The sequence below is a fragment of the Emys orbicularis genome, chromosome 5 (assembly GCF_028017835.1).
Source record: "Emys orbicularis isolate rEmyOrb1 chromosome 5, rEmyOrb1.hap1, whole genome shotgun sequence".
Taxonomy (NCBI): Eukaryota; Metazoa; Chordata; order Testudines; family Emydidae; genus Emys; species Emys orbicularis.
This window is the reverse complement of record NC_088687.1, coordinates 10,831,430-10,848,101: the sequence shown is the minus strand read 5'-3', so window position 1 is coordinate 10,848,101 and position 16,672 is coordinate 10,831,430. Positions and strand designations below refer to the sequence as shown.

Below are 16,672 nucleotides of genomic sequence, written 5' to 3'. Positions count from 1 at the left end.
TGCAGGCTCTGGGGTGGGGCCAGGGATGAGGGACTTGGGGTGCAGGAAGGGGCTCCGGGTTTGGGGGGGCTCCGGGTTGGGGCACAGGCTTACCTCGGGTGGCTCCTGGTCAGCAGCACAGCGGGGGTGCTAAAGCAGGCTTCCTGCCTGTCCTGGCACCGCGGACCGCTCTGCGCCCCGGAAGTGGGCAGCAGCAGGTCCGGCTCCTAGGCAGAGGCACGCAAGCAGCTCCACATGGCTCTCACCTGCAGGCACCGCCCCCCACAGCTCCCATTGGCTGGTTCCCAGCCAATGGGAGTGCGGAGCCGGTGCTCAGGGCGAGAGCAGCGTGCAGAGCCCCGTGGCCCCCGACCTAGGAGCCAGACCTGCTGCTGGCCACTTCTGGGGCACAGTGCGATGTCAGAACCGGTAAGGAGTAGCCTGCCTTAGCCAGGAAGCACCACCGACAGGACTTTTAACAGCTCGGTCGGCGGTGCTGACCAGAGCCTTCGCAACCCAGTGCCTTACATTCTGCGACTCAGTACTGGGTCGCGACCCGCAGTTTGAAAACCACTGATCTACATGCCTTATACCAGAATTCTTACACTGCCAGGGAATACAGACACACAGTCTACTACAAGTTCAAAAATGAAAGACATTTCTACTTCTATTGATGTTATTCAAACATGTAGTGGTCTTATCTCTCCTTGAACATATGTCCCATTAATGTTGATATTAGTTACATGCATATGTCAAGTAGCAATAGGAGACTAAATCCCATCAAACAGCAGAGTTAAGAACACCTTACTAGATGCCTAAAAAGCCACAGTCAAGGAAGAAGACTGTGCTGGTTAAAAAAACAACCTGGTTTATAGCAAATGGATGAAAGGGGAAGTTGATAGTAATGAATATAAACCAGAAGTTAGGAATTGTAGAAAATTGATAAGGGAAGTAAAAGGCCACAAGGAGAAATGTATGACCAGCAGAGTTAAGGACAATTTGAAGAATTTTTTTAAATATAGTTGGCAAAAAAAGAATCCTGAGAATGATATTGGTCCTCTGCTAGTTGGAAATGGTAGAATTATGAGTAATGCAGAAAAGACGGGAGTGTTCAAAAATATTTCTGTTCTGTATTTGGTGAAAAAACTGATTATTAGTCTAATCAGATGGTGATGACACTACTCTTTTCACTCCACTAATATCTCAGGAGGAAATTAGACATTTTTAATCACCAGGTCCAGATAACTCGCATGCAAGCATTTTAAAAGAGCTGGCTGAGGAGCTTGCTGGACCATTAATGCTGATTTTCAATAAGTCTCAGCGCACTGGGGAAGTTCCAGGAGACTGGAAGAAACCTAATGTTGTGCCAATTTTTGTAAAAGGATAAATGGGATGACCTGGGTAATTAGAGGCAAGTTGGTCTGACATCAATCCCAGGAAAGGTAATGGAGTGACTGATAAAGGACTCGATTAATAAAGAGTTAAAGGAGGGTAATGTTGATTTGCATTAGTTACATGGATTTAAGCAAAATAGGTCCTGCCAAACTAATTTAACGTCTTTTTTTGATGAGATTACAAGGTTGGTTGATAAAGGTAACAGTGTTGATGTAATACACTTAGACTACTGTAAGGCGTTTGACCTGGCCCTGCATGACATTTTGATTAAAAACTTAAAAGATATAAAATTAACATGCCACATTAAATGGATTAACAACTGGCTAACTGATAGATCTCAAATGTAAACAAACAGGGAATAGTCATTGGGCAGGTGTGTTTCCAGTGGGGTCCAACAGGGATCAGTTCTTGGCCCTACGCTAATTTAACATTTTATCAGTGACCTGGAAGAAAACATAAAATCATCATGGATAAAGATGACACAAAAGTTGGGGGAGTGGTAAATAATCAAGACAAGTCACTGATACAGAGTGACTTAGATCGCTTTGTATCCTGGGCACAAATAAACAATATGAGTTTTAATACCACTAAATGTCAGTGCATACATCTAGGATCAAAGAATATAGGCCATACTTGCAGAATGGAGGACTCTATCCTGGGAGGCAGTGACTCTGAAAACGATTTGGGGGTTGTGGTGGATAATCAGCTGAACGTGAGCTCCCAGTGTGATGCTGTGGCCAAAAGAGCTAATGCAATTCTGGGATGCATAAGCAGGTTAATCTTGCGTAGGAGCAGAGAGGTTATTTTACCACTCTATTTGGCACTGGTGTGACCACTGATGGAATACTGTGTCTAGTTCTGGTGCCCACAATTCAAGAAAGATGTTGATAAATTGGAGAGGGTGTTGAGAAGAGCCAGGAGAATGATTAAAGGATTAGAAAACCTGCCTTAGTGACAGACTCAAAAAGCTCAATCTATTTAGCTTAACGAAGAGAAGGTTAAGGGGTGACTTGATCACAGTCTATATGTACCTACATGGGGAACCAATATTTAATACTGGCTCTTCAATCCAGCAGAGAAAGGTATAACACAGTTGTTTTCAAACTTTTTGTATTGGTGATCCCTTTCGCACAGCAAGCTTGTGAGTGTGCCCCCCACTTATAAATTAAAAACCGGGGGGGGGGGAGTGAAGGGAGGAATTTAATTTAATGGTGGCTTGGGGCTGACAGCCCCATGGAGCTGACAGCTCGGACCCCCATGTAACCACCTTGCGACTCCCTGAGGGGTCAGGACCCCCAGTTTGAGAACCCCTGGTGTAACATGATCCAATGGCTGAAAACTGCAGCTAGACAAATTCAGACTGGAAATCAGGCATACATTTTTGACAGTGAGCGTAATTAACCATTGAAACAACTTACCAAAGGTCGTTGTAGATTCTCCATCACTGACCATTTTAAATCAAGATTTAAACAATCTCCTAAAAGACCTGTTCTAGGAATCATTTTGTAGAAGTTCTATGGCCTGTGTTATACAGCAGGTTGGACTAGATGACCACAAACGGTCACTTGTGGCTTTGAAATCTATGACAGTCAAGCAGTATAAAAAAAATTTGCTGGCACACACAGCTTTTAAACTTTCTTCAGAATTAATTCTGTGAGGCAGATACCAAAGATTTTAAAAGGTGTGAAACGTAACATTTATTTTACAGTCTTCAGGAGTATTGCAATAAGTCACTTAAAAAAAATAAAAACATTTTAATAGCCGCAGTGATCTTTTGTTACAGGCTTTACTACAATCTAGGATTTGGTGTGGTGCATATGCATTGCCTCCTGTCACACTCCAGTACCGAGATGATAAGCCTACAACTACAGACACTGCTGTTCAAACACAAAAGCAAATTTCAGGAGGCTTTTTGTATTGATCAGAATACTCACAAACATAAGTGCACAAAAAAACAGAATATTTTATTAGGAGAAATTACTGATGTACTTATTTTCATTTGTCTTGTATGTTATAGGGAAGATAGATAGTCTAAACACTGTAGTCTTTAGGGAGGAACATTTACCTGGACCGGCAATTATCACAGCATTTTTCTGTTCCCATGATGCCAGAGGAGGCCTTCCGGAGTTGTTTGTCTTCAAAATGAGACAAGATGATTCTACCCATGGGAACATCGAGAATTAAATAAAAGAACAAGAATTTACACGTTAAATTCATTGCAAAAAAACAATGAGTTGAAATCATCATCATTAATTGATTCACCTGGGAGCCAATTATTTGCACTTGATTTCACCAGAGACAAGGACGTTTGTTTTTAAAAAGTAAATCAGAAGTTCCTAATGCTGGTATTTAATTATGCAAAAGATGGTAAATATCACTTTTTAAAATAAAATTGCATTTTTGCAAAGCATTTAAGTTATGTAGCTACATCTGCAGCTGTGACTGAACTGCAATGGCCAATACGAATTGCGTACTGTGGACTTACAGAAAATGTGCAGTAAAATATAATACTCACTTTCTCCTGCAGCTGTTTGAGTTAAGGTACTTCTCTATCTTTGCCGCCATCTTTAATTTGTATAGTCGGAATCCTTCATTACGTATCTCATTTAAAAGATATCTGCCATTAAAACAAAAAACAAATAAGCTTAAACACTTGTCCACAAGTTTCTCTTTGAACTAATAGTGACAGCATACTCACAGTACCTACCACATTCAACCTATTTCATACACAGCAGTGGTTCTCAATCTGTAGTTCGACAGTGCTCCACAAAAAGTCTTTCCCTACAGCACAACACACTAAACCTTCAAGATCCCTGCAAGGGGAAGGGGGAGGCGGATGGAGATGGACATGAGAGAGACCTTTCTGTCATCTTCCTTTCTGTGGGTGTCTTTGTAAGAGAAACACTGACATATCATCAGTGGGAACTAGACTAAGGGACTGCAAGGATGGTGCACTGACTATCTAGAAGTCCAAGCCTGAACAGGTCAGTTTTAGGGAAAGACTGAATTCATGTTGCTTTTAAGTATATGTTTTCCAAAAATAACAACAGGTCCTGTACTTAGCATTCTAACTGCTACCTTCCTTCACATCATGGACCCTCTCAGGGAAGCGGGGTGGGACGAAGCAGAGGACTGCTGGACGCATACTGTGTTTCTGGAGGATATCGTTGCATAACGAATGTTTTCACATATATTAAGTGAAGGCACCATATAGCAAAACAACAGAGTATCTTCACTACTGGCAAACATTTTAAACCCGCCCCCTCCTGCTCATTCATGATAGTAAATTCTGGCTACAGAATGAACAAGTTTCCTATGACCCCAGGCTGTTCCCAATACTATACCTGTTAAAAGTCATATCAGCTGCAGTCCAAAATACGTAACAAGAAGCAGGAAGCCCATCACGGCCAGCCCTTCCAATTTCTTGGTAGTAGGATTCCATTTCCTTAGGGGCACCATAATGAATAACTCTCCGGATGTCTGCTTTATTGATACCCATTCCAAAGGCCACCGTAGCCACAATGCACTGGGAAATAATCATAACATACATGTTTAACTTAGCTGTAAAAATAGGTCTAAACCCCTATTAATGCCAACACAGTGTGTAATGACTTTTGTGCCACGGATTCAAATTCAGCCTAAAGTTTAGTAGCTTCAAATCACACTCAGCTTCTACACAGCTATCAGTAAGGAGTCACGCAGCATAAGCACATCATTAATCACAGTCATAATGAGTCAGCAGATTTAGAATGCTTAGAGCAGGGGGTGAGAAGTTAGGAACACTGGGTTCAACCACCAATAGAACAAGTCACTGTAACTGTTGATGATTGAGATTATCCATATAGAATACAGATATACACATTTTTACTCCTGAGGGCATTCTGTGCCAAAAAATTAAAAAGTCGGCACACACTTCTGCAAGTTTTATTTGTCAATAAATAAATGCAGAGGCTCCAGCATGGCAGTGGGGAGCACAGGCCACTGGCTGCACGAAGGTGGGAGATCACCCTACAGCCTCCCTATTTTCCCCCTCACCCCCCGGGGACACAGACTCAGCAGTGAGGCTGCACCCGACTCCAACACAGCACAAGGCCTAGGCCTGCCCCAGAAACACCCTGGGGCCCTGCCCCTCTGTGCCAGGTATGGGGCAGGCAGCTCAACCAGGCAGGATCCAAGTGTGGAGGGGCTCAGTGTGGAGGGATCCAGGTGTGGGGTGAGAGGATTTGTGTGGGACAATCTGGGTGCAGGCAGCTCATTGGGGGATTTAGGTGTGGGGGGATCTGGATGCACACAGGCTCATTGGGGGGTTTCCAGGTGCAGGGGCAATGGGACTCTGCTGGGGCTTCCAGGTAAAGGTGGTTGGGGCTCAGCGGAGAGGTCTGGGGGTCTCAATGGAGTGGTCTGGGTGCTGGGGGAGGGGGGTTTGGTGGGGTGGGCGTCTGGGTGCTAGTTGGCAGTCAGTGGCGTGGGGGTTTGAGTGCAGGGAGCTCAGTTGGGGTGGTCGGGGGGCAGGGGTGGGGACTCCAGATGCAGGGTTTGAGGTTCAATGGGAATGAGGTTTGGGTTTGGAGGACTAGGGTGGTTCTGGATGGACTGGGTGAGGCTTGGCAGGGGTGTCTGGGTATGAGAAGTTTGAATGCATGGGGGTTGGGTGTATGGGGGAGCAGCTCCCCATGCAGTGACCCCTCTCCCCACATCTGAGGAGCAATGGCGGGAGGAAGCAAGGGAGGATGCTGAGCTTCCTGAAGCTGAGGGAGGTTTCTGGGGGTGGGTCTGACACAGCCCCAGCCACTTGTTGCAGGGGAAGAGGAAGTCCCGTCCTCTCCTGCCTCCAGCCCAGCCAGGTCTAGCAGCTGATCTCGGCTCAGGGTAGGAGCCACTGGCTGGGGTGTCCCCAACCCCGCAGTGATTTACCTCTCCGCCGGCTGCTCCGGGTGCCTGAAACAATGTACCTGCACTGCTAGGGAGTGGTGCGTGACTGCTCTTGCAGCTTCCCTTTGCTTCCCTGTCAGAAAGTCATTTTTCTGTGGGGGACATGAATTCTGCGCACGCGCAGTGGCACAGAATTCCCCCAGGAGTAACAAATACATGTTTGCACAGCTCTTTCAGATCAGAGACGTAATAAAAATGACCTGCAACTTTATATTTTCCTCTAAGAGCGAAAGAGAGAATCATCAGGGCAAAGAGGTTGAAATACTAAAAGTCAATCTTTAAAAGCAGCAAGCTATAACTGTTTCTTTGTGCACGTGTGATACAGCAGCGATTTGGTAAGCATAGTGAAAGCAAACTTGCAGTTGATTGTTTATCACAGATTTCTGATCACTGTTGTACTAATTTAGATGTGATATATGGACTAAGGGTGTTAACATAAACCAGTTACTGTCTAACATTAAACAGTGTTAAACAAGGTCCACGGCTTGGAATGCAGAGACCTCAGCGTGCTTGGCACCATGGCAAATAAACTATTTAAAAAATCTTTTAAACCTTTTATTAAAGAGACAGAAAAGGAAAAACAGTTAAAGCATTTGAAATATAAAGTATTAAATAAGGTTTTCATGTTAACATCTCTTGTTCCCTTTCCATTTAGCTGTAGACAGTTTTTAGAAGGAAAACACCCTCCTCCCCACATTGTTTGACAGTCTCTTAGATAGGATCAAATGTAGTAATAACTGTACTTTTGGGGAAAAAAGAGAAGATATTATCAGCCCATCTGAACTGTCGCTGTTACTGCTGTTGTAAAAATCTAATATTAGAAGGAACCTCCCGCCTTTCTTTGACAGTCTTAGATGGTATTAAAGATGGTAATAACGGTCATCCAAGATGGTATCTGGGTTTCAGCGGAGCTGGTGGGGTGATGATGTCATCTGGTTGCCTCCCTCTCTGGCCCATTCTCATCAGGACACCTCTTAGGATCAGAATGAGGAAGGCCCAGGGTCCCAGGAAACAATGGGGGTCGCAGCCATGATGGTGAAGCTCGCTCCAGTAGCTTCTGTCTGTTTTTCTTTTGATTTTTCATACTTTCTCGACAAAATCTCTTTCTTTTAAGGACTCAAAAAGGGAGTAATGGGTGGAACAGCCCCTACCTTCGTTATTTTATCTACCAATTAGGCCTAATATTTGACACATCAATTTTGACTCATTAACTCTCAGCTCCACATCTCCTGTTTTTAAGAAGCATAATTTCAAGACAGCTTTTGAATCATATCAATATGCCTTTTTGTTTAGACCAATTCAGTTATTCTGTCTCCCTTTTGCACTTTTTTGTCCATCCACATTTGTTATTCTAGGTTTTAGTAACATCTTATGAACTTTTACATACTTTTTACAGTTGAGCTCAATTCGGGTAAAGTTGTAGGCTCAATTGTCACAACAGCATACAATCGCAATAAATCACAGAAGTTCCATTCATTAACCCAGAACAGTTCACGAGAAATTTTCTACAGCCTCCTAATGATTTCCCATGGCAACATGAAGATCTTACTGTTGCAGAAATACATGGCATTTAAGCGAAATAATATTCCACTTCAGGGACTAGTCAAAACCTGAAGATATAATATTATTTTCAAAATAAGATAATGGATAGAAATGCATTTCCTGCCTTGCCTTTTTCCTAGAAAGACAAGAGAAAGAATATATGTGAATGAGGCTAAGTGTACACAGAGGAGCTTAGTATGGGGCCATTAAAAAAATATACCATTTACCCACCAAGCAGCTCAAAAGTAGAATGTTATAAAATGGTGGTATGGGGTACTCTTCATTTCCTGCGGCATTACTGTGATCTATGTGACAGAATGACTGCACATCAGCAGTGAGAAAAGTCACTCCTAATTATACACTGTAGACTGTACAGCCAGGAAAGACTGAAGTATTTGAGGATGAAGTGTATGTTTAAGATCTTTATAAAGTAAACGAGGTTAACACGAAGGTCAGAAATTATGTCACTGTAGACACACTGTGGAAGCCAAAGGATAGTTTCTTGCCCATAATGTCAAAGGTACAAAGTAAATTTGAAAAAGAGACTGATATTTCAAAATTCTCTCACTCTGTACATGTCAAAGGAATAACTAACCCATTTCCTACAGAACATATCCTGTAGTACGAATTTATACCTGAATTTCATCTCTCATGAACTTGTGATGAACGTCTTTCCTTGCTTTGATTCCCATGCCAGCATGGTATGTGCCACAGGACAAGTTTAATTTCATCAGCTCAGCAGCTACTTGTTCAGTGATCTTCCTTGAAGGGCAATAAACGATAGTGGGTCCTTCAAACTCATATGTAGAGCTAAGGAAAATAATAATACAATAAATAAACATGCTGTAAATGATAGGAGGCCACTTGTGAACCACACGTTCAACATCTGACTCAACAGACTAAGGGCTGCCAGGCTGTAGATTTTGCAGCAAGTCTTCATTATCCTGGACATTAGCAGCTTCAAAATCTGCATTATTCTTCTCATTTATTTTTAATATGTTCTCTCTAGGGGGCAGATAGCTAGCTGATTTAAACCGTCACCACTCCATAGCCTTCCATGCAGCTATGACAATTAACACCAGCTAAGGATCTCTTCCTCAGGGGGGGAGGGATAGCTCAGTGGTTGGAGCATTGGCCTGCTAAACCCAGGGTTGTGAGTTCAATCCTTCAGGGGGCCACTTAGGGATCTGGGGCAAAAATCAGTACTTGGTCCTGCTAGTGAAGGCAGGGGGCTGGACTCGATGACCTTTCGAGGTCCCTTCCAGTTCTATGAGAGAGGTATATCATTATTATTTTCCTGGATTCTTAGCCAGGTTAAGAATCTTGTCAGACACAAAGAGGTTCAGAAAAGATAAAATCTCTTCCATTTCTCTAGTATTTGTTACCTGAAAGATTCTAAACGTTTACCAACATCATATATTGCTGCTACAATATACCTCTCCTGGGTGATGTGCTGTCTAGTGCTCTTCTTGTGTGAATCACAGTACTAGTTTCAGCAAAAACAACGAGGAGTCCTTGTGGCACCTTAGAGACTAACCCATTTATTTGGGCATAAGCTTTCGTGGGCTAAAATCCAATTCATCAGGTGCAGGGAGTGGAAAATACAGTAGGGTATAAATACACAGCATATGAAAAGATGGGCGTTGCCTTACCAAGTTGGGGGGGGGGGGGGTCAGTGCTACTCCCATCTTTTCATGTGCTGTGTATTTATACCCTACTGTATCTTCCACTCCATGCATCTGATGAAGTGGGCTGTAGCCCACGAAAGCTTATGCCCAAATAAATTGGTTAGTCTCTAAGGTGCCACAAGTACTCCTCGTTCTTTTTGCTGATACAGACTAACACGGCTACCACTCTGTAACCTACTACTATTTTCAGATACACTTGCTGTGATTGAGGGTGCCAAGCATTTTTAAAAAGAGACAAAAACTTGTGAAAATCTTTTCTCCCTGGCAGGCAGCCTATGGCCCACCTCCCTCAAATCACTCCCCTTCTTTTCACCAGGCACGCTCCCCGCCCCCAATCCCCTTCTACACATAAATCTCCTCGCTCCAACCCATCCACCCTGGCACCCTCCCGCCTGCCCGCAACCCCCAGCTACACCCACAACCTCTCGCTCCAACCCGCCCAGCCTGGCACCCTCCCGCCTGCCCGCAACCCCCAGCTACACCCACAACCTCTCGCTCCAACCCGCCCAGCCTGGCACCCTCCCGCCTGCCAGCAACCCCCAGCTATACTCACAACCCCTCGCTCCAACCCGCCCAGCCTGGCACCCTCCTGCCCGCAACCCCCAGCTATACACACAACCCCTCGCTCCAACCCACCCAGCCTGGCACCCTCCCGCCTGCCAGCAACCCCCAGCTATACACACAACCCCTCACTCCAACCCGCCCAGCCTGGCACCCTCCCGCCTGCCCGCAACCCCCAACTATACTCACAACCCCTCGCTCCAACCCGCCCAGCCTGGCACCCTCCTGCCCGCAACCCCCAGCTATACACACAACCCCTCGCTCCAACCCACCCAGCCTGGCACCCTCCCGCCTACCCGCAACCCCCAGCTATACACACAACCCCTCGCTCCAACCCACCCAGCCTGGCACCCTCCCGCCTACCCGCAACCCCCAGCTATACACACAACTCCTCGCTCCAACCCGCCCAGCCTGGCACCCTCCTGCCTGCCCGCAACCCCCAACTATACACACAACCCCTCACTCCAACCCGCCCAGCCTGGCACCCTCCCGCCTGCCCGCAACCCCCAACTATACACACAACCCCTCGCTCCAACCCGCCCAGCCTGGCACCCTCCTGCCTGCCCGCAACCCCCAACTATACACACAACCCCTCACTCCAACCCGCCCAGCCTGGCACCCTCCCGCCTGCCCGCAACCCCCAACTATACACACAACCCCTCGCTCCAACCCACCCAGCCTGGCACCCTCCCGCCTACCCGCAACCCCCAACTATACACACAACTCCTCGCTCCAACCCGCCCAGCCTGGCACCCTCCCGCCTGCCCGCAACCCCCAACTATACACACAACCCCTCGCTCCAACCCGCCCAGCCTGGCACCCTCCTGCCTGCCCGCAACCCCCAACTATACACACAACCCCTCGCTCCAACCCGCCCAGCCTGGCACCCTCCCGCCTGCCAGCAACCCCCAGCTATACACACAACCCCTCGCTCCAACCCGCCCAGCCTGGCACCCTCCTGCCTGCCTGCAACCCCCAACTATACACACAACCCCTCGCTCCAACCCGCCCAGCCTGGCACCCTCCCGCCTGCCCGCAACCCCCAACTATACACACAACCCCTCGCTCCAACCCGCCCAGCCTGGCACCCTCCCGCCTACCCGCAACCCCCAGCTATACACACAACCCCTCGCTCCAACCCGTCCAGCCTGGCACCCTCCTGCCCGCAACCCCCAGCTATACACACAACCCCTCGCTCCAACCCACCCAGCCTGGCACCCTCCTGCCCGCAACCCCCAACTATACACACAACCCCTCGCTCCAACCCGTCCAGCCTGGCACCCTCCTGCCTGCCAGCAACCCCCAGCTATACTCACAACCCCTCGCTCCAACCCACCCAGCCTGGCACCCTCCCGCCTGCCCGCAACCCCCAACTATACACACAACCCCTCGCTCCAACCCGCCCAGCCTGGCACCCTCCTGCCTGCCCGCAACCCCCAGCTATACACACAACCCCTCACTCCAACCCGCCCAGCCTGGCACCCTCCCGCCTACCCGCAACCCCCAGCTATACACACAACCCCTCACTCCAACCCGCCCAGCCTGGCACCCTCCTGCCCGCAACCCCCAACTATACACACAACCCCTCGCTCCAACCCGCCCAGCCTGGCACCCTCCCGCCTGCCCGCAATCCCCAACTATACACACAACCCCTCGCTCCAACCCGCCCAGCCTGGCACCCTCCCGCCTGCCAGCAACCCCCAGCTATACACACAACCCCTCGCTCCAACCCGCCCAGCCTGGCACCCTCCTGCCTGCCCGCAACCCCCAGCTATACTCACAACCCCTCGCTCCAACCCGCCCAGCCTGGCACCCTCCCGCCTACCCGCAACCCCCAACTATACACACAACCCCTCACTCCAACCCGCCCAGCCTGGCACCCTCCTGCCTGCCCGCAACCCCCAGCTATACACACAACCCCTCGCTCCAACCCGCCCAGCCTGGCACCCTCCTGCCTGCCCGCAACCCCCAGCTATACTCACAACCCCTCGCTCCAACCCGCCCAGCCTGGCACCCTCCCGCCTGCCAGCAACCCCCAACTATACACACAACCCCTCACTCCAACCCGCCCAGCCTGGCACCCTCCTGCCTGCCTGCAACCCCCAGCTATACACACAACCCCTCGCTCCAACCCGCCCAGCCTGGCACCCTCCTGCCCGCAACCCCCAACTATACACACAACCCCTCGCTCCAACCCGCCCAGCCTGGCACCCTCCTGCCCGCAACCCCCAACTATACACACAACCCCTCGCTCCAACCCGTCCAGCCTGGCACCCTCCTGCCCGCAACCCCCAGCTATACACACAACCCCTCGCTCCAACCCACCCAGCCTGGCACCCTCCCGCCTACCCGCAACCCCCAACTATACACACAACCCCTCGCTCCAACCCGCCCAGCCTGGCACCCTCCTGCCCGCAACCCCCAGCTATACACACAACCCCTCGCTCCAACCCGCCCAGCCTGGCACCCTCCCGCCTGCCAGCAACCCCCAGCTATACACACAACCCCTCGCTCCAACCCGCCCAGCCTGGCACCCTCCCGCCTGCCCACAACCCCCAGCTATACACACAACCCCTCGCTCCAACCCGCCCAGCCTGGCACCCTCCCGCCTACCCGCAACCCCCAGCTATACACACAACCCCTCGCTCCAACCCGCCCAGCCTGGCACCCTCCCGCCTGCCCGCAACCCCCAGCTATACACACAACCCCTCGCTCCAACCCGTCCAGCCTGGCACCCTCCTGCCCGCAACCCCCAACTATACACACAACCCCTCGCTCCAACCCACCCAGCCTGGCACCCTCCTGCCTGCCCGCAACCCCCAACTATACACACAACCCCTCACTCCAACCCGCCCAGCCTGGCACCCTCCCGCCTGCCCGCAACCCCCAACTATACACACAACCCCTCGCTCCAACCCGCCCAGCCTGGCACCCTCCCGCCTGCCCGCAACCCCCAACTATACACACAACCCCTCGCTCCAACCCGCCCAGCCTGGCACCCTCCCGCCTGCCCGCAACCCCCAACTATACACACAACCCCTCGCTCCAACCCGCCCAGCCTGGCACCCTCCCGCCTGCCCGCAACCCCCAGCTATACACACAACCCCTCGCTCCAACCCGCCCAGCCTGGCACCCTCCTGCCCGCAACCCCCAGCTATACACACAACCCCTCACTCCAACCCACCCAGCCTGGCACCCTCCCGCCTGCCCGCAACCCCCAACTATACACACAACCCCTCACTCCAACCCGCCCAGCCTGGCACCCTCCCGCCTGCCCGCAACCCCCAACTATACACACAACCCCTCACTCCAACCCGCCCAGCCTGGCACCCTCCCGCCTACCCGCAACCCCCAACTATACACACAACCCCTCACTCCAACCCGCCCAGCCTGGCACCCTCCCGCCTACCCGCAACACCCAACTATACACACAACTCCTCGCTCCAACCTGCCCAGCCTGGCACCCTCCCGCCTGCCCGCAACCCCCAGCTATACACACAACCCCTCGCTCCAACCCGTCCAGCCTGGCACCCTCCTGCCCGCAACCCCCAACTATACACACAACCCCTCGCTCCAACCCACCCAGCCTGGCACCCTCCTGCCTGCCCGCAACCCCCAACTATACACACAACCCCTCGCTCCAACCCGCCCAGCCTGGCACCCTCCCGCCTGCCCGCAACCCCCAACTATACACACAACCCCTCGCTCCAACCCGCCCAGCCTGGCACCCTCCCGCCTACCCGCAACCCCCAACTATACACACAACCCCTCGCTCCAACCCGCCCAGCCTGGCACCCTCCTGCCTGCCCGCAACCCCCAACTATACACACAACCCCTCGCTCCAACCCGCCCAGCCTGGCACCCTCCTGCCTGCCCGCAACCCCCAACTATACACACAACCCCTCGCTCCAACCCACCCAGCCTGGCACCCTCCTGCCTGCCCGCAACCCCCAACTATACACACAACCCCTCGCTCCAACCCGCCCAGCCTGGCACCCTCCTGCCTGCCCGCAACCCCCAACTATACACACAACCCCTCGCTCCAACCCGTCCAGCCTGGCACCCTCCCGCCTGCCCGCAACCCCCAACTATACACACAACCCCTCGCTCCAACCCACCCAGCCTGGCACCCTCCTGCCTGCCCGCAACCCCCAACTATACACACAACCCCTCACTCCAACCCGCCCAGCCTGGCACCCTCCCGCCTGCCCGCAACCCCCAACTATACACACAACCCCTCACTCCAACCCGCCCAGGCTGGCACCCTCCCGCCTGCCCGCAACCCCCAACTATACACACAACCCCTCACTCCAACCCGCCCAGCCTGGCACCCTCCCGCCTGCCTGCAACCCCCAGCTATACTCACAACCCCTCGCTCCAACCCACCCAGCCTGGCACCCTCCCGCCTGCCCGCAACCCCCAACTATACACACAACCCCTCGCTCCAACCCGCCCAGCCTGGCACCCTCCCGCCTGCCCGCAACCCCCAACTATACACACAACCCCTCGCTCCAACCCGCCCAGCCTGGCACCCTCCCGCCTGCCCGCAACCCCCAGCTATACTCACAACCCCTCGCTCCAACCCGCCCAGCCTGGCACCCTCCCGCCTGCCCGCAACCCCCAACTATACACACAACCCCTCACTCCAACCCGCCCAGCCTGGCACCCTCCCGCCTACCCGCAACCCCCAGCTATACACACAACCCCTCGCTCCAACCCACCCAGCCTGGCACCCTCCCGCCTGCCTGCAACCCCCAGCTATACACACAACCTCTCGCTCCAACCCGCCCAGCCTGGCACCCTCCCGCCTGCCCGCAACCCCCAGCTATACACACAACCCCTCGCTCCAACCCACCCAGCCTGGCACCCTCCTGCCTGCCAGCAACCCCCAACTATACACACAACCCCTCGCTCCAACCCGCCCAGCCTGGCACCCTCCTGCCCGCAACCCCCAGCTATACACACAACCCCTCGCTCCAACCCGCCCAGCCTGGCACCCTCCTGCCCGCAACCCCCAGCTATACTCACAACCCCTCGCTCCAACCCGCCCAGCCTGGCACCCTCCCACCTACCCGCAACCCCCAGCTATACACACAACCCCTCGCTCCAACCCGCCCAGCCTGGCACCCTCCCGCCTGCCTGCAACCCCCAGCTATACACACAACCCCTCGCTCCAACCCGCCCAGCCTGGCACCCTCCTGCCTGCCCGCAACCCCCAACTATACACACAACCCCTCACGCCAACCCGCCCAGCCTGGCACCCTCCCGCCTGCCCGCAACCCCCAACTATACACACAACCCCTCGCTCCAACCCACCCAGCCTGGCACCCTCCCGCCTACCCGCAACCCCCAGCTATACACACAACCCCTCGCTCCAACCCACCCAGCCTGGCACCCTCCCGCCTACCCGCAACCCCCAACTATACACACAACTCCTCGCTCCAACCCGCCCAGCCTAGCACCCTCCCGCCTGCCCGCAACCCCCAACTATACACACAACCCCTCACTCCAATCCGCCCAGCCTGGCACCCTCCCGCCTGCCCGCAACCCCCAACTATACACACAACCCCTCGCTCCAACCCACCCAGCCTGGCACCCTCCTGCCTGCCCGCAACCCCCAGCTATACTCACAACCCCTCGCTCCAACCCGCCCAGCCTGGCACCCTCCTGCCTGCCTGCAACCCCCAACTATACACACAACCCCTCGCTCCAACCCGCCCAGCCTGGCACCCTCCCGCCTGCCCGCAACCCCCAACTATACACACAACCCCTCGCTCCAACCCGCCCAGCCTGGCACCCTCCCGCCTGCCCGCAACCCCCAACTATACACACAACCCCTCGCTCCAATCCGCACAGCCTGGCACCCTCCCGCCTGCCCGCAACCCCCAACTATACACACAACCCCTCGCTCCAATCCGCACAGCCTGGCACCCTCCCGCCTGCCCGCAACCCCCAACTATACACACAACCCCTCGCTCCAACCCGTCCAGCCTGGCACCCTCCTGCCTGCCAGCAACCCCCAGCTATACTCACAACCACTCGCTCCAACCCGCCCAGCCTGGCACCCTCCTGCCTGCCCGCAACCCCCAACTATACACACAACCCCTCGCTCCAACCCGCCCAGCCTGGCACCCTCCCGCCTACCCGCAACCCCCAGCTATACACACAACCCCTCGCTCCAACCCGCCCAGCCTGGCACCCTCCCGCCTGCCCGCAATCCCCAACTATACACACAACCCCTCGCTCCAACCCGCCCAGCCTGGCACCCTCCCGCCTGCCAGCAACCCCCAACTATACACACAACCCCTCACTCCAACCCGCCCAGCCTGGCACCCTCCTGCCTGCCTGCAACCCCCAGCTATACACACAACCCCTCGCTCCAACCCGTCCAGCCTGGCACCCTCCTGCCCGCAACCCCCAGCTATACACACAACCCCTCGCTCCAACCCACCCAGCCTGGCACCCTCCCGCCTACCCGCAACCCCCAACTATACACACAACCCCTCGCTCCAACCCGCCCAGCCTGGCACCCTCCTGCCCGCAACCCCCAACTATACACACAACCCCTCGCTCCA

General features: G+C 53.0%; 1 protein-coding gene across 1 annotated transcript in view; it reads right to left on the bottom strand.

Annotated features, from left to right (window-relative positions):
- Positions 1–16,672, bottom strand: part of WRN (WRN RecQ like helicase) — a 121,142-nt gene that overhangs the window by 26,676 nt on the left and 77,794 nt on the right. Inside the window, exons 19-22 of the mRNA XM_065405267.1 lie at positions 8,484–8,658; positions 4,719–4,900; positions 3,890–3,991; positions 3,440–3,532 (exon numbers count right to left, since the gene is read on the bottom strand). Coding sequence (XP_065261339.1) covers positions 3,440–3,532; positions 3,890–3,991; positions 4,719–4,900; positions 8,484–8,658 — 552 coding nt within the window. The remainder of the gene's footprint in view (positions 1–3,439; positions 3,533–3,889; positions 3,992–4,718; positions 4,901–8,483; positions 8,659–16,672) is intronic.